The 23603-nt window shown below is 37.1% G+C and overlaps 1 protein-coding gene across 2 annotated transcripts in view; it reads left to right on the top strand.

Annotated features, from left to right (window-relative positions):
- The window catches only part of HOMER1 (homer scaffold protein 1), a 121067-nt gene that overhangs the window by 22646 nt on the left and 74818 nt on the right, over window positions 1–23603 (top strand). For both annotated transcript variants that reach the window (XM_070234631.1, XM_023618107.2), the window contains exon 2: window positions 22256–22412. In XM_070234631.1, the coding sequence (XP_070090732.1) occupies window positions 22256–22412 (157 nt within the window). The remainder of the gene's footprint in view (window positions 1–22255; window positions 22413–23603) is intronic.

A 23603-nucleotide genomic window follows, 5' to 3' on the forward strand; every position in this document is an offset into this window, starting at 1 on the left:
GGGAAAGGGGGGCCTGGGGGAAGGGCACAAAGGGTGAAGTGGTGTACCCACAACATGACTGACAATTATGTACAACTGAAATTTCACAATGTCGTAAACTATCATAATCTTAATAAAAAAAAATCTTCAATACCATTATCATACCAACAACAAAAAAACCCGTAATAATTGATTAACATTTAATCAATGATGAGAGCTCCCTAAATGCCTGATCGATGTCTTTTTTTATAATTGGATTGTTCAAATCAGCTTCCAAACATGGTCCACGCATTGCATTTGGTTGAAACGTTTCTTGAGTCTTAATCTACAACAGCTGCCCCTAACGCTTTCTTGCTGTTTAGCAAATTTGTCCTCTAGAATTTTCCACATTTTGGATTTGGCAGGCTGCATCCTCATGGTGTCATTTAACATGTTTCTGTGTTCTCCTATGTCTGGTAAACTTGTAGCTAGATCTAGGCTTGATCAGATTCAGGTTTGAAATTTTTTCCCCCAAGAATGTGTTAGTGGTGTAGTATGCTTTCTGCATGATGCATTACACCAGAAGGCACATAACAATGTCTTGGCATTTCTCTTTTTGTATGTTAAAGTCCATCACGGGGCTCAGTGTTATTGACTTGATCCATCCTTTATAAAGTATATTCTTTCATTGAAACCATTATATTTTAGTTCTTTCTAATTTTATTCTTGGGGATTACCTTGCTGTCAAACTTCATTGCCTTTCTTCTGATCTATTCTTCACACGTAGCCAGAATGATCTTTTAAATATAAATTGGATCACGTACTACCCTGCTTCAAACTTCAGTCATATCCTGTTACCTATAAACGAACATCTAAACTTCCTACCATGATCTGAAAGGATTTGTGTAACCTGGACTTGATCTCCCTTTCTAAACCTCATTTTATGCCATTGTGTCCTTTGAGGAGCAGTATGGCATTCATAGCATAGGCTCTTGCACCAGACTGCCTGAGTGTGTGCTCTTGGGCAAGTCATTTAACTGTTCTGTGCCTCAGTTTCACCATATATAAATTGTGTTTTAAGATTATCTACCAGCAGGATTATTATAGTTAGATAATACATATAAATCACTTAGAACAATGCCTGTATAACATACAAATACCAAATATTGGCTGTCGGTTGCTGCTGGTGTTATTTTTTTATCTCTGTGCTCCAGCCACACTGTGCTTTTCAGTTTGTAGAACTGCCAAGCTCTTGCCAGCCTCAAGATCTTTGCACGTTGTTCTGATAATCTCTTGCTATCTAGCAAACCACCCAAAATTTAGCATCTTAAAGTGACAGTAATCACTTATTCAGCTCATATATTTGCTGCTTGGACAGGGCTTGGTGGGGATGGATCATCTCTGCTCTATAAGGCATTGGGTGGGGACGCTTAACTGGGGGCTGCAAGATCTACTTTTAAATGGTTCATTCACATGGTTGGCAAGATAGTATTGGCTCTTGACTGAGAACTCAGCCAGGGCTGGGGGCCTTGGTTCCTCTCCATTGGCTGCTTGTCTTTCCTCACAGCACAGTGGCCAGGTTCTGAGTAAGTGCCCTAAGAGAACCAGGCTGAAACTGAATGGCCTATGACAACCTAGACTGAAAAGTCATATGGTGTCATTTTTGTTCATTATTTTGGTCCAAGCAATCACAGAGGTCCATTCAAGTGTAAAGGGAATGAACATAGACTCCATCTCCTGACAGGGGGATGACAAGGTTCTAGAAGCAGGACAGGAGATATTGTTGCAGCCATCTTTGGAAGACACATTTTGCCACACACATGCTATTGTCTGAGCCTGAAACAATCTTATCGCTCCAATTCCCACTCTTTAGCTAACCAATCTAAATTAGGTCCCTCTTCCTCCATTCCCACTGTACACTCTCTTTCTTACAGCTCTTTATTTTCCTTGGTGACACTGATCACAGTTTGCATTTGTCCCTTTAAGTCCATGAGGACTAGAGCCTGTGATATACCCAGTACCTTCCATAGAACCTGTTAAAATGTGTTATTTGTAACTTACAAATCTAAACACCATATATCACAATTTCACTAGGGAAAGTGTTTCCTAGCTTTGTACAGAGATGTAGAAACACCACGAGCCAGTCCTTTAACTCCTCATGTTTCATGTCCTACTGCTTAGCTTAGGGTGAGGAAGGGGTATAGAGGAGAAACATGTATGTGTAAATTCTGTGGGGGAGAGGAAGTGGAGGAGTGAGCAGTTCGAATAGCTGAATTCCTACTTATTCTCTGTATACTTTTAAAACTCCAAACCCACAAATCCATTTTTCTCTTCCCCTGTTCCTCTAGTATTCAGTTCATGGCAAGAGACTTCTAGCTGATCTGACAAAGAAGGGTGATAGCCTAAGAAATATTCAGAACTCTCAGGGAGTAGTCAAATGGATGTACTTGACTCAAGAAGAGCTCACCAGACCCTCACTCAGAACCAGTGTTCTTTTACTTTTGGCACAGATCTAACGAGACTGTTTATCAGGTTTCTCAGCCCCCAGGAAACTGGATAGGGAAAGAAACAGGCTTTTGGAAGTGGGGTACAGATAACAACAGGAATAACTGTTGATACCTCAGATATTGCAGGCTGGGAATAGTAATGTGGGGTAGAAGTTTCCACAGTTCTAAAGGCCTTTCATACTTAATAAATACTGCCTGCCACCTTGCTGGGTGTTGGAGACACAGGGTGAACACCATGCACGTAGCCCCTGCCATCATGGAGCTTGCAGGCTGGGATTGGAAGCAGACCTTATGGTTAGTGTTTGCAAGGTCTGTCTTGTCCCTCCTCTTACTTTTGACCTACGTGTGTCTTCATATTGTAAATGATTTTCTTGTAAGCATCATGTAGTTGTGTTGCTTTATATCCAATCTGACAATCTCTGCCGTTTAGTTGGGGCGTTTAGACCGTATGCATTTTAATGTGATTGTTGATATGATTGGGTTTAAGTCTACCATCTTACTTGTTTTCTGTTCGTCCCATCTGTTCTTTGTTCCCCTCCCTTCTCCCTCGTTTGCCTTATTTTGGCATACTTATTTAAGTATTTTTTACAATTAATTTTATTTACTTTGTTGGCTTACTGTACATACCTCGAATTTTTTTTTAAATGATTCTTGAGTGTTTATAGCATCTATCTTTAACTTATCACGGTCTATCTTCAGGTTATATTACACCACTTAACATATAATAAGAACCTTAGAGCAATATATTATTATCCCCCACCTTTCTGCTATTGTTATACATTTTATCCCTACTAATATTATAAACCCCATAAGACACTATGATTTTTTTACTTAAACAGTTATTTTTGAAAGAGGTTTTTAAGATAAGAAAAAAATGGTATATTTACCATTTTTGTTGCTCTTCATTCCTTTGAGTAGGTACATATGGTATGGTATCCGTACAGTATCATTTTCTCCTACCTAAAACTTCCCTTTAATGTTGTCTCATAGTACAGGTCCACTGATGATGAATTCTTTCAGCTTTTTGTGTGTCTGAGAAAATAATTTTACTGTTTTTTCTTTTTTTTGAGGAAGATTAGCCCTGAGCTGACTGCTGCCAATCCTCCTCTTTTTTCTGAGGAAGATTGCCCTGAGCTAACACCCGTGCCCATCCTTCTCCACTTTATACATGGAATGCCTACCACAGCATGGCATGCCAAGCGGCGCCATGTCCGCACCTGGGATCCGAAGTAGCAAGCCCCACGCCGTGGAAGTGAAAAGTGCGCACTTAACTGCTGTGCCACTGGGCTGGCCCCAATTTTGCTCATTTTTAAAGATTTTTTTTTTGAGGTAAAACTCATATAACATGAGAGTGACCATTGATCATTGTAAAGTGTTTAGCTTTTAGTACATTCACAATATTATGTAAAATCACCACTATCTAGTTCCAAGACATTTTCATCACCCTAAATTCACTTTCATTTTTGGAAGATATTTTTGCTGGATAGAGAATTTTTTTTTTTTTACATTTTTTTGGTGAGGAAGATTGGCCCTGAGCTAACATCTGTTGCCAATCTTCCTCTTTTTGCTTGAGGAAGATTGTTTCTGAGCTAATATCTGTGCCAATCTTCCTCTATTTTGTATGTGGGATGCCTCCACAGTGTGGCTTGATTAGTGATGTGTAAGTCCATGCCCAGGATCCAAACCTGTGAACCCTGGGCTGCTGAAGCGGAACATGCAAACTTAACCACTACACTGCTAAGCTGGCCCTGAGTAGAGAATTTTTGATGAGTTTTTTCCCTTTCTATACTTTCAAGATGTTGTTTCACTGTCTTCTGGCTTGTGTTGTTTCTGGTAAGTCTGCTGTTTTTCTTATCTCTGTTCCTCTGTATGTAATGTGCCCTGCAATCCTGACACTGTGTTTAGGATTTTCTCCTTGTCATTGGAATTTAATTATGTTGTCCCTGGGTATAGTTTTCTTCATGTTTCTTTGTGCTTTGGATTTGTTGAGCTTTTTAGGTCTGTGGCTTTATGATATCGTTAAATTTGCAAGTGTTTCAACTATGATTTCCTCTCTCTCATCTTTGAGGATGTCACTTACATATCTATTAGGCTACTTGAAGTTGTTCCCTAATAATCACATTGATACTCTGTTTGTTTTTTTCAGGGTTTTTTTCTCTGTGCTTCATTTTGGGTAGTTTCTATTTCTGTATCTTTAACTAGTTTTCTTTCCTTATGCAGTGTCTAGTTTGCTGTTCATTTCATCCAGTATATTTTTCATCTCTAGGATATTCATTTGGGGCTTTTATATTTCTTCAAGTTTCTCCTTAACATGCCTAGGCTTTCCTCTGCCTTCTTGAACCTGCGGGCTATAGTTATAATAACTATCTTACTGTCCTTGTGTGCTAGTTCTATCATTTATGTCATTTCTGGATCTGTTTCTGTTGATTGATTTTTCTGCTCATTTTGGGTTGTATTTTACTTCTCTGAATGCTACTTAGAATTTTAGTTTATTGAGTGCTGAATATATTTGTATTCTTTTAAATATTCTTGTACAGGACCTAATGAAAGAAGTAGGATATTTTCTAATATTTATATGGAGGCAATAACTTGTATAGTTATGATGCTTGTCTCAGAGAGAGTGAGGAAATAGAATGTATTTTGTTAGCATGACAGTAACAAAAATTTATAACTTAGGAGATTTTGAATTGGTCACTCAGTTATTCAGAAGTAAAGAAAAAAGAAACGTAAGTCTGGTTTCATTACCAGATAGCGTTCTCGTCTTCAGGAATAGTGAGAAGTCATTCACTATTTGGTTTTGGAGTTAATCTTGGGTTCAAACCCCAGAAATAACTGGCACTAACTCTGACCTCTGGCCAAGTATTTAAACTCCCCCATCCTCCAACAAGTCTTTTTTTCTTTTAACCTAACTTCTTTAATCTCCTAGAGTTGTTTTGAGATGGAAATGAGAATATATATATGCCTGTGGAAGTTATTTATATATATATGCCTGTGGAAAATTATTTTCTCAGACACACAAAAAGCTGAAAGAATTCGTCATCAGTGGACTTGCACTGTGAGACAAGATTAAAGGGAAGTTTTAGGTAGAAGAAAATGATATGCACTTCTATATATGGTATCATTTGGTGTATTTACGTGCACTAGGAATTCAACAAAATGTTAGTTTCTTCTTCCATCTTTTCCCCTACCCTTTAGCTGATCATTTTGGTAACAGTGCTGTTTCTGGATCACGTGTTGGTTTGAAAGTGAAATATGTAGAAAAACAAAATCACTACACAGCTACTTTTGTTATTCTTAAACAATGCTGTAACTTTTCCCATGGCAATAATTTGTTATTCTTGAGCTTTAATTTTTTATCAAATTACACTGCAGTTGAAGATACTCAGTTGGCAAACAAATTGCCTAAAATTGCTTTGAAAAATTCAAAGCTTCTGTTAAGATTTTATGCTGTTTTTCATTAATTCTGTTCCTATTAAGTAAACATATTATTTGAGACATATGATTAGAAACTTATTTTTAATAGAGGTTAGAATAAACTAATTCTATAAATGGTGGAAGATTAATGGATTTTAACTGGATGAAGATTTGTATCATCTATTATTGTATTAGTGTCCTAGGTCTACTGTAACAGATTACCACAAAGCTTGACTTGAAACAACATGCATTTATTCTTTTGCAGTTCTAGATGCCGTCAGTCCAAAAGCAGTTTCACTGGGGTGAAATCAAGGTGCCAGCAAGGCCGCACTCCCTCAGGAGGCCCTAGAGGAGAGTGGTTTCCTTGCCTTTACCAGCTTCAAGAGCTGCATTCCTTGCATTCATGGTTCATGGCCTCTTTCTTCATCTCCAAAGCTGGCAGGATAGCATCTTCCAGTCTCTCTCCATCCCTTTTCTCCCTTCATCACATCACCTTCTTCTGCAGTTAAATCTCTGCCACCCTCTTATTAGAACACTTGTGATTACGTTTAGGGGCCACCCAGATAATCCAGGAGAATCTCTCCATCTCAAGAGGCTTAACTTAATCACATCTGCAAAAGCCCTTTTGCCAAAAAAGATAACATTCACAGGTTCTAGGTATTAGCATGTAGATATTTGAGGAGACATTATTGAGCCTTCCACAGTCATTTAAAGAGAATAACAAGTGTTAGAATGTTTTTTATGCAGTCCTACATTAAGGAGTCTGTCAGTTTCCTCAAGTCTTCTGTTGATCTCCCCTTTTCCATGACTGTTTACAGTTTCACCTGGTGAAGTATGTTTTCCTCCTAATTATGTCCATGTCACTATGTCCACAGAAATATTTAGTTGTGATGACTCACAAGAAAAAGACTGTCTTAAAAGCGTTTTCAAAGAGTTAATAAGTACTTTCTAAAATAGTTCATACACCCCATTTTATAAAACTTGTTTTTATGGAATCTACCCTTTCTGACTGTGTGCGTGTGTGTAGGAATCCTGTAATGGTTCAGAAGGCTTTTACAGAAAGTAAACGCAACTTCCCCACAGGAGAACTAGTTAGAGAATTACATTTTTAAAACTGAAGGGAAACATTTTCCTGGAAAAACTCCTTTATCAGAGGTGAAGTGTTAAATAAAATGCTGAAAAAAATAAATTCTTAGATGTTTCTGCCAGAAAGAAACCAGTTTAAGATAGCAGAAACAGCAGAGAGAAAATAGAAAGTATTTTCATACATGTAAAGCTCCTGTTTTTATCAAAATATGCATTTGCCTATGTATCATGTAATTCTTCTCAGAAATGCCATGTGTGATGAAATCTAGCCAATGTGTGAAGCAGACGTGAGGTACTTTGCAATTAATAATCAACTTCTAGTCTCAAAGACCAATGCTTTCACCTCACACAGACTCACACTATTGTTATTGTGTTCTGTTATGGAAGTGGAATCATTATATCAAAACACAGACAGCTATCTTCTCTTGCAGAAGGAAAGCTCTAGTACTGTGATAATTGGCATGACTAAAAATAAGTTTTTGGATGCCTCCTAACCACACTATTATTCCAAAGAAGTGTTGTCGTCCCAATTATTTTCAAAATACTGGTAAGGTGCGTGATACCAGTGCACATACGCACATCCCATGAAAGCATCGAAGTACCCTTATCAGTGCCTAACAGGTATAGTAACCATAGTTGTGTAGCTGGACTGTCACACTCTGTTGACAAAGTTCCAGGCAAGGGCCAGACAAGAGTTTGGTTATAGCAGTGAACTCAGGTTTACGTGACGAAAGAGTTCTTTTCCTATCCAGGGAGTCAGTATAGGATAAAGGTGTGGTCTAGAGCCAGACTGCTTGTGTGCTGGTTCTGCTGTGTGTCATCTTGATCAAATTATTTACCTTCTCTATGCCTCAGCTTACTCATCTTCCAAAGAGAGATAAGAGTAACTGCCCCACAGAGGGTGAGAGGATTAAATAACACGGGCATAGTGCTTAGGACAGTGTCTGACCATGTGGTAAGCTCTCAAAAATGTTAATTATAACCAAAGAATTTACTGCATATCCATTTTACAAGTTTAGGCTTTTGTTTTCAGCCTTAAGAGTGGCGTGTTTGAATTTCTCAGTTTGAATGATTCGGTCTATGGTTTTCCTCCTTTGGCACAAATGATGGAAGTTGTTAATTTGTGTGCTCAATTTATAAAAGGGAAACTGTTGACATATCACATCATTCCAGCTTTCACCTTTGTTCTGTCATTATTACTTTTTAAAATTCAACTAGTGTTTAAGCTCTTCAGTTTTTATTATATTGGATCTGTAATTTTTCAGTTTCTACAGAGAATTTGCAGTAATTTGTAAAATCAGGAACAAGGTAAAACAGAATAGTTAAAAATATAGTGTTGAAAAAAAGGAGCGCACAGATACACCAGACACCTGAGATGAGATTGTTAGCTGAGTGGAAGACAGACATGGCTGAGTTTCTTGGCAAATGAGCAAGAAGTGTGTTGCGCTGTAGTCTTGTTTGGGTGTAACAGCAGAAGACAAGTGTTTTCCTAGCACTGTCATATGAGATACTGAGTAATATAGGGATCCAATGGGAGTTTCTTTTATCAATCCGTTAAAAGATTCAAGGGAGAACTTTAAATCTTAATTCACTGAAGGCTTTCTTCTAGGAAATTGAGATAACGGAAATTTGTTTTCTGACTATATCACTAATATGGGGGGGGAGCTTTAGTCTTAGAGAATTTAGAATAGTTAACAGTTTCCTTAAATACTTTTGATATTTCTGCCAAAGTATCTTAATGGTAGAAAAGAGTGAATGCACTTAGGATACTGGGAATAGGAAGGCGTCAATTTTTTTTAAAGTGTCATGGCTTATCTTATAAATTCATATAAACTTTGCATTCTTCTCCATAGTTTAGATGAATCCATTATCATTAGAGCTGTAATGTTTTAAACTGTCATTCACTTTTTTTAAAAAATAAGACATATATTTAGTAAAGTGCACAAATCTACAGCTCAATGAATGTTTACATATGGATTTATTTGTGATATCACCAAGATAACATTCTACTAGCTGTGTGTGTTTTTTTCTTTTTTTGTTTTGGTGAGGAAGATTGGCGCTGAGCTAACACCGGTTGCCAGTCTGCCTCTTTTTGCTTGAGGAAGAGTGGCCCTGAGCCGACATCTGTGCCTATCTTCTTCTATGTTTTGTATGTGGGATGTTGCCACAGCATGGTTTGAGGAGTAGTGTAGGTCAATTCCCGGGATCCGAACCTGTAAACCCTGCACTGTGGAGTGGAGCACAATGAACTTAACCACTACGTCACCGGGCCAGCCCCCCACTAGCTGTGTTTTTCAAAGCAAGCAAATACATTGCATTAAAATTGTTTACTTAAACATTTTTTCTTATTATAAATATAATACATGTTCACATATTAAAAAATTGAGATAAGAAAAAATAAGTCACTTGTAGTCCCACTCTAAATATCTTGGTACATTATCATTCATTAATTTATTAAGTATTTTCCAAGTTCCTAGTATGTGCCAGGTATTTGAGTTGCTGGGGACACAGCAATGATTAAAAAAGACAAAATCCTTGCCCTTAAGGGGGTAACACTTTAGCCGGGGGAGAGGGACAGTAAATGAGAAAATACATTGTATGTCAAATGGAGATAAGCGCCATGGGGAAGTGTAAGAGAGGATTAGGGAGTCCTGGGAGAGGAGAGGAAGGGGCTACAGTTTTTATAGAGAATAACCAGAAACTGCCTCACTGAGAAGGTAACATTTGAGCAGACTAGTGGGGGAGGCAAAGGAAGACGCTAGACAGATCTGAGGGGGAAGCACCTCAGGCGAAGGCCCTGAGGTGGGGGGTGCCTGGCATGTTTGAGAAACCTCAGGAGGGCCAGTGTGGGTGGAGAGGGTGAGTGGCGCATCCTGTACTGGTTCTTCCTCCTGGCTGCACGTGACAGTCGCCCTGTACGCTGGGCTGCCCAGCCAGATCACTGGTTCTAGGGGTGGAGGCTGGCTGTGTCTAATGCAGCCAGGGCCAAGAAACACCAGTAGAAAACCTTTAGACCATTTTAAGGACTTGAGTTTTTACTATGAATGAGATGGGAAGCCATTGGAGGGTTTCGAGGAATGACCTACCTGATTTAGGTTTTATTACTTGAAAACTCTGTATTATGAAATTTTTCAGACAGAAAAAAAAAAATACTCTTTTGTACCACCATCAGCCCACCCACCTCAGTGCCATCTATGCTAGCCTTACTTCCTTTGTCTTGACCTTTCCCCCGCTTTTTGTCCTGGAATATTTTAATGCTAGGTTGAGTATTTAGAAGGATCACTCGGGTTTCTGTGTTGAGAGAAGGGGCGGCAGAACAAGGGCTGAATATAAGTATATCCACCATGTATTTTTTTCTATGCACATAGATACATTTTTTTAAACAAAAAAAATTATACTGTATTCACTGTTTTAGAAACTTTTTTCATTTACTATATTGGACGTCTTATGTCACTGAATATTCTACATCTTTGTTTTTTAATGGCTACATAGGATTCCACTATATGGATGTACCATAATTTATTTGATCTTACATTATTGGACATTTTAATTTAGAACCTTTGGTTGTCATAAACAGTGTGGTGATACATCCCTGTAGCTAAATCTCTGTGTATATCCGTAATTATTTCCTTAAGTAAGTTCCTAGAATAGAGTTGCTACGTCAGAGGATATGCACAAAAATGTAAAGACTTTTGATATGTCTGTTAAAGTGTTTTCTAGAAAGACTTTACTAATTTGTACTCCCATCAGCTGCTTCTGAAAATGTAATGTTTCTCAAAACATTGAATTTTTTCATTAAAAAAACAAGTTTCTTATTTTGACAGGTGAAAAAATGATAACTCATGGTTTTAATTTGCAGTTCTTTGATTTCTAGTGAGGTGGAATTCCATTCCATTTGCATTTTTTAAAATATGCTTATATCATTTGCTAGCTTTGTGACTTTGGGTAAGTCACTTAGGACCTGTGTTTTTGTACTGTGAAGTGGGTGTGGTATGCCTGCTTCACGGGGTTTTCATAAACGTTGAATAAAAGCATTTTGTATGCCCAGGTTTTTAAACTTTTTGACCACGATCCAAGTAAAAAGTGTACCTTACCTTGTGACAAGCATTTTTAAGTATGTAGCCAAAAGTTTCATGGAACAATACATATACCCTTACCAAGTGTGTTGCACTCTGATATTTTACATTTTCATTCATTTTTTAAAATGCCCTTTGTTCGCCGTTAAATTGACCATGACCCTCTGGGTTGGGACCCAGTGTTTGAGAAGCACTGCTGAGCTGTGGAGTGCTGTCTTGTTGGGTGCTCTTGTATCTGCAGTGACCCCCTCGTCTAGGTGCCTCAGAGGCCAGTCTCCCTCTGCCTCTGCTGAGATTCAACTCGCAGAAAAGCTGAGTAAGGAAAATGCCCCAAACCTAGCTTATTGTATTCCTGTATCAAATTTTTGGTTAGTGAGAAATGTTAAATACCTTCACAGGTACTCACAGTCAGAAAATGTATTTGTTTGGGCTTCTATGATACCATAAGGACTGAATTATTAACAGCGCTGTTGTGAAAGTGTTGTGAAGTAGATCTGATACATTTGAACAAACTCACCACAACATTCCAGAGATTGTATTTGCAAAACTCCAAGTTGGGACACAGCATCTGACAAAGAGTTTTGTTTACAATTTTTGTTACCTGAAAAGTTGACAAAAATGGAAGACATGAATCACATTTAGTTATGTTTAATACAGCCCTTTTTGAATAGAAAGAATAAGATAATATGAAAGCTAGATAATCCTGAGAAACTGAGAGTGTGGCTACTATGCATAAAATACCAGGTGCTATTCATTGGTAGATTTATAGCTAAACTACTTGAGGACCACTCAGAAAGGAGTTAGCCAGATGTAATTATTAGTTATGACTAGAAGAAATTTGATCAGATGAAAGGGAGAATCTTTTCCAAGCCCGAGGGATGTTGAAATGAAAATTGGATAGAGAAACAGAGTCGGAATGGAGTGGTGGTGGTTACTAGTTGAAAAACACCCAGGAGTTTAACCTGTTTGACAGTAGAAGTCTGTTACTTTTGACCTCTAGTTTAACATTAACTGTTCTATTTAAATTGCTTTTTGATGCTAAGTCAGGGAAATTTTAAGCAACTCTAAGTTAAAAGTTTGACTAATAAGCATTTGCCACTCTTTCACTCACCCCTCTGCAAAGGAAAAATTTTGAGGAATGTCAGAAACAATTTATAAAAATAAAAATTTATAAAAATAACTAAATTTTATACCAAAGAACCGTAATTTACCTTGAAAAAGAACAGAATATATATGCTATATCTTTACTATATTGATTTTTAAGAATTAAATGTCGTCAGATTTAGAAAAATAAGCAGCTCTACCTTTCGCTACTTGTGTGTTGACCTTAGTTAAGTTTAAACATGTGATTAGAATTGTGTATATGAGATGTTCCCATGCGTATGGTTTGAGTGCTGAATTTTGGATTCTAGTCTTTTCACTCTCTGGAGCCAAAATAAGATTTTAAGCAAGCTCAGGAATAAGTGTAGAAATCTGTTGGGCTCAAATGGCTCAGAAATACGTCAAGAGCTTCTCAACTTCACTAGTAATCAGGGATATGCAAATTAAAGCAACAATGAAATGCTATTTCATGCCCATCAAGTTGGCACAAATTAAAGATGTTTCTTGGACATTACCAAGTATTGGAAGGGAAATATATAAGACTATTAAGAGTATAAATTGCTATGTGTGCTATGAAGAATAATTTCCATGTGAAATACAATGTGAACAACGTATGTAATTTTACTTTTAAAGTATTAAAAAGGTGAAATCAATTTTAATATAGTTTGACATAATATATCTAAAACCTTATCTTTTTAACATGTGATTAATATAAAAATTATTGAGATATTTTATATTCTCTTTTCATACTAAGTCTTTGGAATCCATTATATATTTTATACTTAGAGCATACCTCAGTTTGGATGCTAAAATTTTTATTGGAAATACTTGATCTGAATTTAAACTTCATAAAATTTACAGTTGAAATAGTAGACTCACATACCCAGGTTGTTCCATACATGCTTAAAAGTATTTCAATAACTGACTTGAGTATCGAATAACATTTGAACTAATTCACTTTCTCAGTTGCTCTGGCCTTATTTCAGATGCTCAGTAGTCATGACCTAGCAGCAACCGTATCGGATTTTGCAGTTCTAGTTATAGCAAGGACTTGTGCACAGCAGTTAAAATACATGATTACATATGTATAAAATAAAATGTAGCTGATTATTCAAATTTCACAGTGTCTATAAGAATTCTAGAGAAATGATGTGGGATTTTATTGTCTATTTTGAGAAGCTTAAAATATTCGGAATAATGTGAGGCATAATATAACATCCATGCAACCACTATTCAGATGTAGCAAATGTTAACATTTTGCCAGAGTACCTTCAGAATTTTCTCTTCAATCCTTGATTTATTTTTAAAAATATTTACTTGTTCAGATGCTACATGGATTGAGTATCCACTTGATTAGTTTGTACCAGGTGAGAAGGAAAAGAGTACCTAAGGATATTATTGTTCCTTGAAGTATTATTGATATTAGAACTTAAATAATCTTTTAACATTTAATTTATTTTAAAAGTTTTTAGGAACTGGATGTCTACTAGAAAATTACTTATTTTAGATTTTTAACAAAGCACCACCTATATTAACAAAAATTAAATTCTCATTAACAAGCGGCTATTTTCCTTAGATTTCCATAGTGTATATTGCCAGTTCTCAGAATTTGGCTTTATTTAGTGGAAATCATATGGGAAGAGAAGAATGTTTAATGTCTAATATAGTTGAAAATACGATACTAATTTTAAATGTAATTGAGTTAACAGACATACCTCTGGATATATTTTAAAACACCCAGTGTTTTATCCGAAATGGGTAAGATGTTAAATGGGGAGAAGAGGCAGAGATGATGTCACTTGGCAGTTATTTAATAAATAGGAAGCCGGGTTCTTTGGGCATTGAAGAAGTTGCTCTAATATATACACTGAGTCCGTTTGCTTGCTCTTTACTATAAATTTTGGCATATCTTTTGTTCTTTAAAAATAGCTACTGATTAAAGTGCCTGAGGTAAATAAGTATTGTAATCTCTTTTAATAACTAGTGCTGTGGCCTAATGAAAAGACTGAGATGGATAAAAACTACTCTTAAAGTGAAGGATGATATATAAGGAATATAAAACAGTGTTGTTATTGTGTAAGGATAGTTTTATAATTTAATAATCTTAAATTCTGAATAGAAAATTTTATTTGATTATATTTTATTCAGATATGCAAATTAAATAAAATACTTGATGTTATCAAAGTATTTCTGATGCTCTATTACTATGAGGCAGACAATGATTTTCTTTTTTTTTTTTTAAAGATTGGCGCCTGAGCTAACATCTGTTGCCAATCTTTTTTTTTTCCTTCTTCTTCTCCCCAAAGCCCCCCAGTACATAGTTGTGTATTCTAGTTGTAGGTCCTTCTGGCTCAGCTTTGTGGGACACTACCTCAGCATGGCTTGATGAGCGGTGCTAGGTCTGTGCCCAGGATCCGAACCGGCAAAACCCTGGGCCGCCAAAGCAGAGCGCACGAACTTGACCACTTGGCCACGGGCTGGCTCCGACAATGATTTTCCAAAAACATCCTTCAATTGAATGTACAGTTAACCAATTAAAAGTCCAAGGGATTCAGATCACACAGTTTAAAAAAATCCTACCAGAAAAGACGTTTCGTAGTTGTTGATGTCATATTTTAAGTCTGTATACCTCTTTGTAGCAATGTCACTTTACAATTTTGTATTTGCTGTACAGTAACTTGGAAGTTTTAAAAAGCCTGCTGTGTTTTTGGTTCATCACCAGAGGGAAGTCTTACAGTACGACTCTGTGTTGGAGAGCCATTAGTAGAGTCATCTACTTTCCTTAACTTAAGCATGTCTTTTAAAAAAAGAACGTTCTAAGTGTATAGGCAATCAGCTGTTACACACATGACGTGGTATTAGGAATACATAGTTGGTAATATACAGTCATACTCTTTGAGCAGCATCAAACCAGCTCTTACAGTCAATAAAATTTTTCTTACAAGCGTATGCATGGCCGGGGAGCAGGGTGGAGTTAAACCGGTGCCCTGATACTCCAGTGGAATTACAATTTGTGTTATTAACTGTACAGGACAGTGCTTTAGAGGAAATTCCAGTGCTTGAACTCCAGCTTTTCTGAAGACATGCTGTGCCACCTCGATGGCGTTGAAACTGAATTCTTCAGGCATTCTATCTGAAGTTGAATGGTCATTAGTGTCTATCCACTCCTTGTCTTATCCTTGCCTGTGACCTTTTGGCCTTAACAAGGATTGTCCAGCTTCTCTTGCCACTTCAAACTCTAAAAACTAAGCTGAAGGTAGCATGTGTTTGTCTTACTTGCTGTGTATTTACTTCTAATGCAGGAGGATGTTTTCATCGGGAAGTGGACAGACCTTCAGCGCTTCTTGTCCTGCAGTTAGGGGTATTTGGGTTTCTGCTCCTCTCCTACTTTCCCTTTATTCCTCTGTGTGAATATAGGAACACTTTCGTACCACGGACTGTTAAGTCAGTTGAATTCCAAGCTATTAAAACTTGTGCTTATGCTGTGGTACTTTGGCCATCTTCAGAAGTGGCCCCTAAAGCATCCTTTTCTCAGTGTTAATTGTGATATAAGTGTGGTTTTCTCCACCATGCCATTTAGAAAAATCTTTTAGTACTGTACAAGGTTAAAAAATTAAATAGTACTTAAAATGTTATAAAGACAAGTACTAGTACCCTGTTTCATCTCTTCCTTCATCTAGCCCCGTCCCCAGAGGCAACTGATTTTAAAAATTCCAATTTTTGTTCCTCTTCATGGTTGCCTCCATATCTCATAATATGCTATTATTATGCTATTTCTTGATTAAAAGCTTTGATATTAAATCTTCAGAGCAGAAAGTCAGTTGATAGTGAAGTTTTGCCATTTCCACGTTTCTTCCTCCCACCCGTCTCAGTGCAGTTAGTCTTATAAATTTTTCTATTGATTACCTCTACAATTTTAAATGAGGCCCCAAAAATCTAATTGTGTATACTGGGGGATTGCATTATAAAGTTGATGAATGACCAGTGTGTAGCTAGCCAGCCAGGAGTTCTGGAAGACCAGCAATCACATTTTATTGGGAGACCTGTTACTGCAGAGTTTTTTTTATATGTAAATCTCTTTCACTTATCATTTGTGTAATTTTTAAAATGACGACTGCCTGGAACAATTAGGAAACTTGTTTTCTCACGTAAGAAGCCTGGAGGCTGAGTCATTGATTGAATGACATAATCAAGGAACCAGATTCTGTCTTTTCATCTGCTATTCTTAGCAAACAATGTTGGCTTTGTTCTCAGGTTAGCTGCCCTCACTACTAAGATGACTTCTTCAGATCCTGGTGTCACTGCAAATACATTATTTAAGAGAACATCTCCTCTTATGTGTGTCTACCTTTGTGAGTATACCCAGAAGCTTCCAGCAAATTTTCCCTGGTTATCTCATTGACCAGAATTGCTTCAGAGGTCCATTCCTAAACTGACTTTTGGCAAGGAGCATGGGATTGCCACAGTTGTCTTAGTGAAGCTCCCAGTCGTGTGGAGGAGGGTAGAGTGCCAGAGCAATACCTGAGGTGTGTTAGGAAGGAGCAAAGAGGAATAGTTGGTGGATAATCAGCCACTGATTTCTGTTAACAGTGTCAGACTCTCAGTGGAAAGTATCATCTACCTTGGTTCTTACACTTGTGCCAGGCTACTTTCTTTTGAGAAATTAAGTAGAAAGTCAGGGAATTATTTGAAACCATAGCCTTCTTTATATCCCCTTTGCTGCAGTATCTAATTGTACTTCTATTTCTGAAAAGGGTGTTTGTAAGCTCGGCATTGAAAGAAGACTAGGACGTGTATAATTTCTCTTCTTTCCCTTGAGCTTGGTTAGATTTATTGGACCCATACCTTTGCACTTCATTGGAACAAAAATGTATTGAGTATTCACATAATGTTTGCAAAAATATAGACTTCAGTAGTAATTTTTAAAAAAGCATTATCATTGACTTTTTTTTTTAAAGATTTTATTTTTTTCCTTTTTTCTCCCCAAAGCCCCCTGGTACATAGTTGTACGTTCTTCATTGTGGGTCCTTCTAGTTGTGGCATGTGGGACGCTGCCCCAGCGTGGCTTGATGAGCAGTGCCATGCCCGCGCCCAGGATTCGAACCAACGAAACACTGGGCCGCCTGCAGTAGAGTGCGCGAACTTAACCACTCGGCCACGGGGCCAGCCCCATATAAACCTTATTTTTAAAACAAAATTTTGATCTTAGATTTTTCTCGGGATTGTCTTATACTTACATTCTTCCATTTTCCACATTCATATTAAGTCTTAGAGTCCATCACTGTATGTAGTACTTTCATAGAGTTTTAGCCCAAGATGAAGAACTTCAGAATTATTCTTATACTGGCTTCCTAGAATTATTTTATGAACCAACTGGAAAATACTCCAGTGAGCTTCTCTTATATCACTAAGGTCATTGTCATTGTCCTGATTATTGATGTAAGAAATTACAAAGTTGATGATTTTCTAAGATTAAAATGTGTGTATGTATGTGTATCTGTGCGTTTAGTTTTATGTCTCTAAGCTAGTTTAAAGCATTTCATGCCAAAATTTATTTGCTTTTAAAGTTGATTTGTAGATTAATGTTTAATTTTTTACAAGAGTTACTTTGAGTATTGTTAACGAATATCTATTTAAGAAATAATACTCTAGTCATTACCAAATAAGGTCTCAATTTTGTATTTTGTCTTTTATATATACTTTCTAATGGCAATTAATGTCAATAAAAGTGGTAGAATATCCAGGTCAGCTTTTGGTGAGATACATTACCTCAAAATTTGTCTTTTGATTCTCGTGTTGTAGATATAAGTGTAAGTCCTATGAGATGTTAATGTGTTACATGAAAAAGAATTCTGGGGTCAAATAATTTTGCTGCATGCTGGTTTATGTAGGGTTAAATGGGTTTAACTGCAGGACTTCTCAGAACTTTTAGTATAGTGATGTACATTACAAATATTTCAGAATGGAACATAACATAGTGTTTGCAGAACTTATTTAAACGTGGAACACTCATTTCTAGGACTGTTGTTCCACAGAACATACTTTGGGAAATCCTGGTATTTGATGCAGTCAGAATTTGTGTGAATTGTTGTAAAGGCAGTGTATCTAACCTTTATTTATGAGTACTATCCAGTTTATTTGAAAAGCATTAACTTTAACACTCGGAGCAATCAGTTTCAAATGCTTTACAGGTCCTTTTAAGACGTAAGAGCTTTAAGATTTCAGTATAGCGTCTCTATTGCTTCTTCTACAGCTTTTCTCCAAAATGAATTTATCCACATGCTTAGTGTTGAAATGTGTCTTAAACAGACTAGTGATAAGATCTCTTGATGATCCCCAAAACTTTTCACTCCAGCCTGGTTTTCTCTGCTGAGCACCGAGACTAATATTTTTCAGTTCTTCTCCTGACAGTTTTACATGCAAACCCTTGTAGGCGTCTGAACTCGGTCAAAACTGAACTCAGCTTCTCCCTGTTCATCCCCTAATCCCAGACTTGACTTCTGTTTCCTGTCCTGGCTAATGGCTCTGTCTTCTTTTCAGTCACACAAACCAGAAACCCAGGAGACTCAGATTCCTCCTCCATCTCCTATGTCAGGGTTTGTCAGCCTTGGCACTATTGACGTTATTGGCTGGATAATTCTTTGTTGTAGGGGACTGTCCTGTGCATTGTACATGTTTAGCGACATCCCTGGCTTCTACCCACTGGATGCTGATAGCACTCTCCCTCAGTTGTGACACCAAAAATGTCTCCAGACAGTGTGAAATGTCCCCTGGGGGACAAATCTCCCTTGTTTGAGAACCACTGCTCTACATCCAATCTGTTACTTAATCTTATTGATTCTATTTCTAAATTTACCTTTAATTGCTATTCATGTCTTTATCCCACTCCCTAACCTCCTATCCTCTTGATTTTTTAGTACTTGAGATTCTTTCATAAGGTTCTGACTAGCCTCCTTATGTCCAATGTTGTTTTCCCTCCGACTCACCCCCTTTGGTGCTGCTAAATTTCTCATTCTAAAGTGCAACGCTGTTCCCTATTTACATTTCTCGGTAGCTTCCATAAGGGACCTTCATGAACTGGCTTCTCTCTTTATCTCTGGCTTCATTTTCAAAGGCACTCATGTTCGCTGCACAAGCCAGTATACTCTGCCCTTTTCCCACTGTGCATACTTTGTTTCAGACTCTCCATAGGCATCAATTTCTCCCTGGTAGCCCTCGTCACTTATTTTAGAGACTCTATCATGGTAAAAAGCATTTTATTTTTTAAAATTTCTGTCTTCCTTCACCAAATTGAGCTTTTCAAGGGCAGGGACCATTTCTCTCTCTGTTTATGGCATGTAGTAGATGTTCGATAAAAGTTTGAATCATTTATTTGTGTGCCCTGATAGATGTAGTAACATCCTCATTACTTCTAGGAATTCTCTTCCCTGTATCAGCAGTGAATTTGTCTCCTGCTCTTTATCATCCAGACTGTGATGGGTAGCTTTTGACCACAGAAATCTTGAACTATAACTTTCTTTAAGAAATCAGCTGTGAGCTATTCAAAGGAGAATCAAAGAAAGCAGTGTATTTGGTTGATATCAAATATTATTTGCTTGTAAAATAGCTAGTTTACCCTAAATATTTTTATTTAGAAGGGAATTAAATTGTGTGGGTTAATTGTGCAGATTAATTAAATTGTGTGAATTAATATGATGTGGAAAGTATTTACTGGAAGCAAAATATTGCATTTCCATTGCATAAAGATTTGATGATTGGTCATATAAGGCTTGCAAAAGCAATATCATTGTCTTAACTATGTTAGTTTTTTTGAGAATGCATTTATTAGAACACATTCCTATAATTACCAACCTACACTATGTAGAAATGTACCCTTTGAAATGAAGAAACATTATCAAGTCAGTGAAGACCAGAGTGTCCCACTTCCCTTCCTTACATGCCTTAATAAATAGGATTTTGTGTGAATGGATTTCCCTGTGAATTAGAACTAGTCACAGTCAGTCTGACCAAGTACACTTATATCTAGAACCGTAATTAAAAGATGAAAAAAGAAAAGTAGAGGTTACAGGGCTTTTGGATAACTCAAATGTAACACCTGAAAATCAACTATTGAGGATGGGGAAAGAGGGAATGATGGTAAGACCTACTGCTGATTCAGAAGAGTTCTCCATCCTGGTACGATGCCTTGCCACATCGTTAATAATTATTTATGGAATGAATCCATATATAATGGCAGTTAAGCCAGAAGTGATGATGTTCTGCCTCACCTTTTGGGGAGTGGCATTAAAATGTATCATTTCCTTTCAGAAGAGATTCTTTAATAAGAAAAACTGTTATGGAGGTTCCAGAAATAAAACTCGGAAGAGCCAGATTACCTACAGAGAAGGTCCCTCTGTTTCACACCAGCTCTCGAAGGGCTGAAGTAGATCGTGGAAGACACATGTGACACCCAGCCCATTATTATTAACCCGAAGAGCCATTTTGCCAAAGACCAAGATTTGCCTTGCCTGTTTTCTCTTTTCTCTCTTTTCCATTCTGTCGTTTCCTTTCTTTAAATTTAAAATTTTTTTAAAAAGTAACTTCTTTAAAATTAAAAAATTTAGGGGCTTGCCCCAGGGGCACAGTGGTTAAGTTCATACATTCTGCTTCAGAGGCCCGGGGTTTGCTGGTTCCAATCCTGGGTGCGGACCTATGCACTGCTTGTCAAGTCATGCTGTGGCAGGCATCCTACATAAAAGTGGAGGAAGATGGGCACGGATGTTAGCTCAGGGCCAGTCTTCCTCAGCAAAAAGAGGAGGATTGGCAGCAGATGTTAGCTCAGGGCTAATCTCCCTCAAAATTAAATAGATAAATTTTTTTAAAAAATTAAAGTTTATTTAATTTTAACGCTTCATAATACCGGTCAAAATTATTTTTAAGGTCATAAGCTGCTTTAGGAAAGAAAGGTGCTTCTATTACATACACATTGTCTCATGCCTGTTTTTTTCAGACTGAAAAAAAAATCTGTAATGATATTTTGAATATATGTTTTTGAATAGTTTTGGTTCTTGAAATTGTAATTTTTATAAGCTCTGTTGTGTATCTTTAAGGCCCTACTTGATCTAAGTAAAAGATACTGTGGTGATGAGCTACTTTGTTTTCCATATACTTTTCAATATAGTAAAGATTATATTGAAGGCAAACTTTCCCAGTAAATTATTTACCTGTTACCAGAATAACGTAGTTTTAAGTGGGTGAAAACTTTTAACCTAGGGAGGGTCAAATATAAGATACTTGTATTTTAACGGAGTATAGTCGATTCTCATTATTCACAGTAGTTATGTTCTATGAAGGCTCCACGAACACTAAATTAGTGAATATGGAACCATTGCTCTCAGAGGGGAAATACAGGGTTAGGTTCCTGTGAGCCTCTGGTGACAACTTTTTCATCAACTGATCAATACATAACCTTGTTTTATGTGTGTTTCTGTTTAAAGACACCTTACTTAATATATATTGTTGATTCATTACCATTGAACTCCCAGCCAGCAGCACTGTACCTCGTGCCTGAACAAAGCTTATATAACGTATATTTCCTCCATAAGGCACATCACAGCCTTCCTGGGTTTGGGAACAGACAGCACTTGCAGCACTATGCTTGGGGGCCATTTTAAACAGTGAAAGCACTGACAGAAAGCACAAAAATGTGAAATATGTGGTGCTAAATAGATTGCAAAAAGGACACTTGTTTATAGTATGAGAGCTGAAACAAGAAGACAGATTGTTGCCTTGTTCCACCTCAGATGGAAACATTCATGTCAGGTGACTCGCTTTTTTCCACTGCAAAAGACCGAGAAAGTACCTCAAGTATTAGTTTGGGGATTACAAATACATTTTATTGAGTAGGCAAATTCACAAATACAGACTCTGAATAATGAGGATTGACTGTAATTGTTTTAAAGAAGCTTCTGATTGGATGCTTAGAATATTCCAATTTAAAAGAAAGTTTCTCTGATTTTCAGGGATATGGGAGTTGTTAGTTAAGTGGAAGCATCCTCACAGTTTTCTTGTTCTGTTGTCTGGTGGAATAAAATTGGCTGCTTTCAGTCAGTCATTTTATTTTCTCCCCTTCAGGGAACAGCCCATCTTCAGCACTCGAGCTCATGTCTTCCAGATCGACCCCAACACAAAGAAGAACTGGGTGCCCACCAGCAAGCATGCAGTTACTGTGTCTTATTTCTATGACAGCACAAGAAATGTGTACAGGATAATCAGTTTAGATGGCTCAAAGGTAGGTTACATTCACTTCAAATAATCTTGTTGTTTTGCTTTAAACAGTATAGCATTTCAGTTTTATTCAGCAGATTTTTATCTTCATTAAAATATTTGTTTGAGTTTTTAAAATTTAACTTTTAAAAAACAAAACTGATCATTCTTAGGATAGCAGCATTTTTTGTTCACTAAATTACTTGGATTAACCACTTTATTTATATGGAGTTACGTACCAAAATATGCTGCAAATTTAAGGTCAGTTTATTTAATAAATATTCATTGCATATATGTTATATGTCAGGCGCTACGCCAGGTGCTAGGAATACAGTGGTAAACAGAACGGACACCGTTTCTGCTCTTTTGGAGCATACGGCCTAGTGAGGGACTAGAATTCTTTTCAGATCACTTGTATAGACTAGTAGGGAGTTCAAAATCCCTAAATCGTTTGAAGTCTGCCAAGTCAGTATTAATCTGACATTCCTTATTCTGAAGAAAAGCATATGGATAAGACCTAAGTTTTTATTTCTTAGGAGAGGTAGATAGTGTCAAGTTTAAGAGCATGAAGTGCCTGGGTTCACATCTCGGCTCTACCATCTACTAAGTTTTGGACTTTGGCAAATTACTTCTCTGAACCTCATTATTCTCACCTGAGGACTGGTAGTTGTAAGAATTAAAGGAGTTAATATCTGCACAGCATCTAGATCAGTACCTGATGGATAGTATAGCCTTCAAAGAGGGGAAATGCCATTTTTTTAATCACTGAATTTTGAATAACACACCTGGATAAAGAAATACCAAACATTGGCTTGTGGATATGAAGTGTGTAGAAAGATGAAGGCTCCACTCTTCTCCTTCAAGCTTTCTCTTCTCCTTCAAGCTTTCTTGATGCCGTGAGGCCTTTCCGCTCCCAGAAATTGAGCAGTTCAGTGTAGGGGTTCAAGCACAGACGCTAGAGCTGGACCGTGAGGCTTGATTTTTGCCCTGCTCCTTCCAGCCATGTGACCTAGAGCAAGATATTTAATGTCCTCGTGCCTCAGTTTTCTCATCTGTAAAAAGGAACTAATAAAAATACCTACTACGTCATTACAACATGGAATCGATTTGAAGATTAATTAATTTAGACAAAAGCACTTGATAGTAATCACCATACAAACACTTACTGCTATTGTTATTATTATTAGGCTATTAATTATGTAGTGTCTAGTGGTTT

This window comes from Equus caballus, chromosome 14 (assembly GCF_041296265.1).
Source record: "Equus caballus isolate H_3958 breed thoroughbred chromosome 14, TB-T2T, whole genome shotgun sequence".
NCBI classification, from domain to species: Eukaryota; Metazoa; Chordata; class Mammalia; order Perissodactyla; family Equidae; genus Equus; species Equus caballus.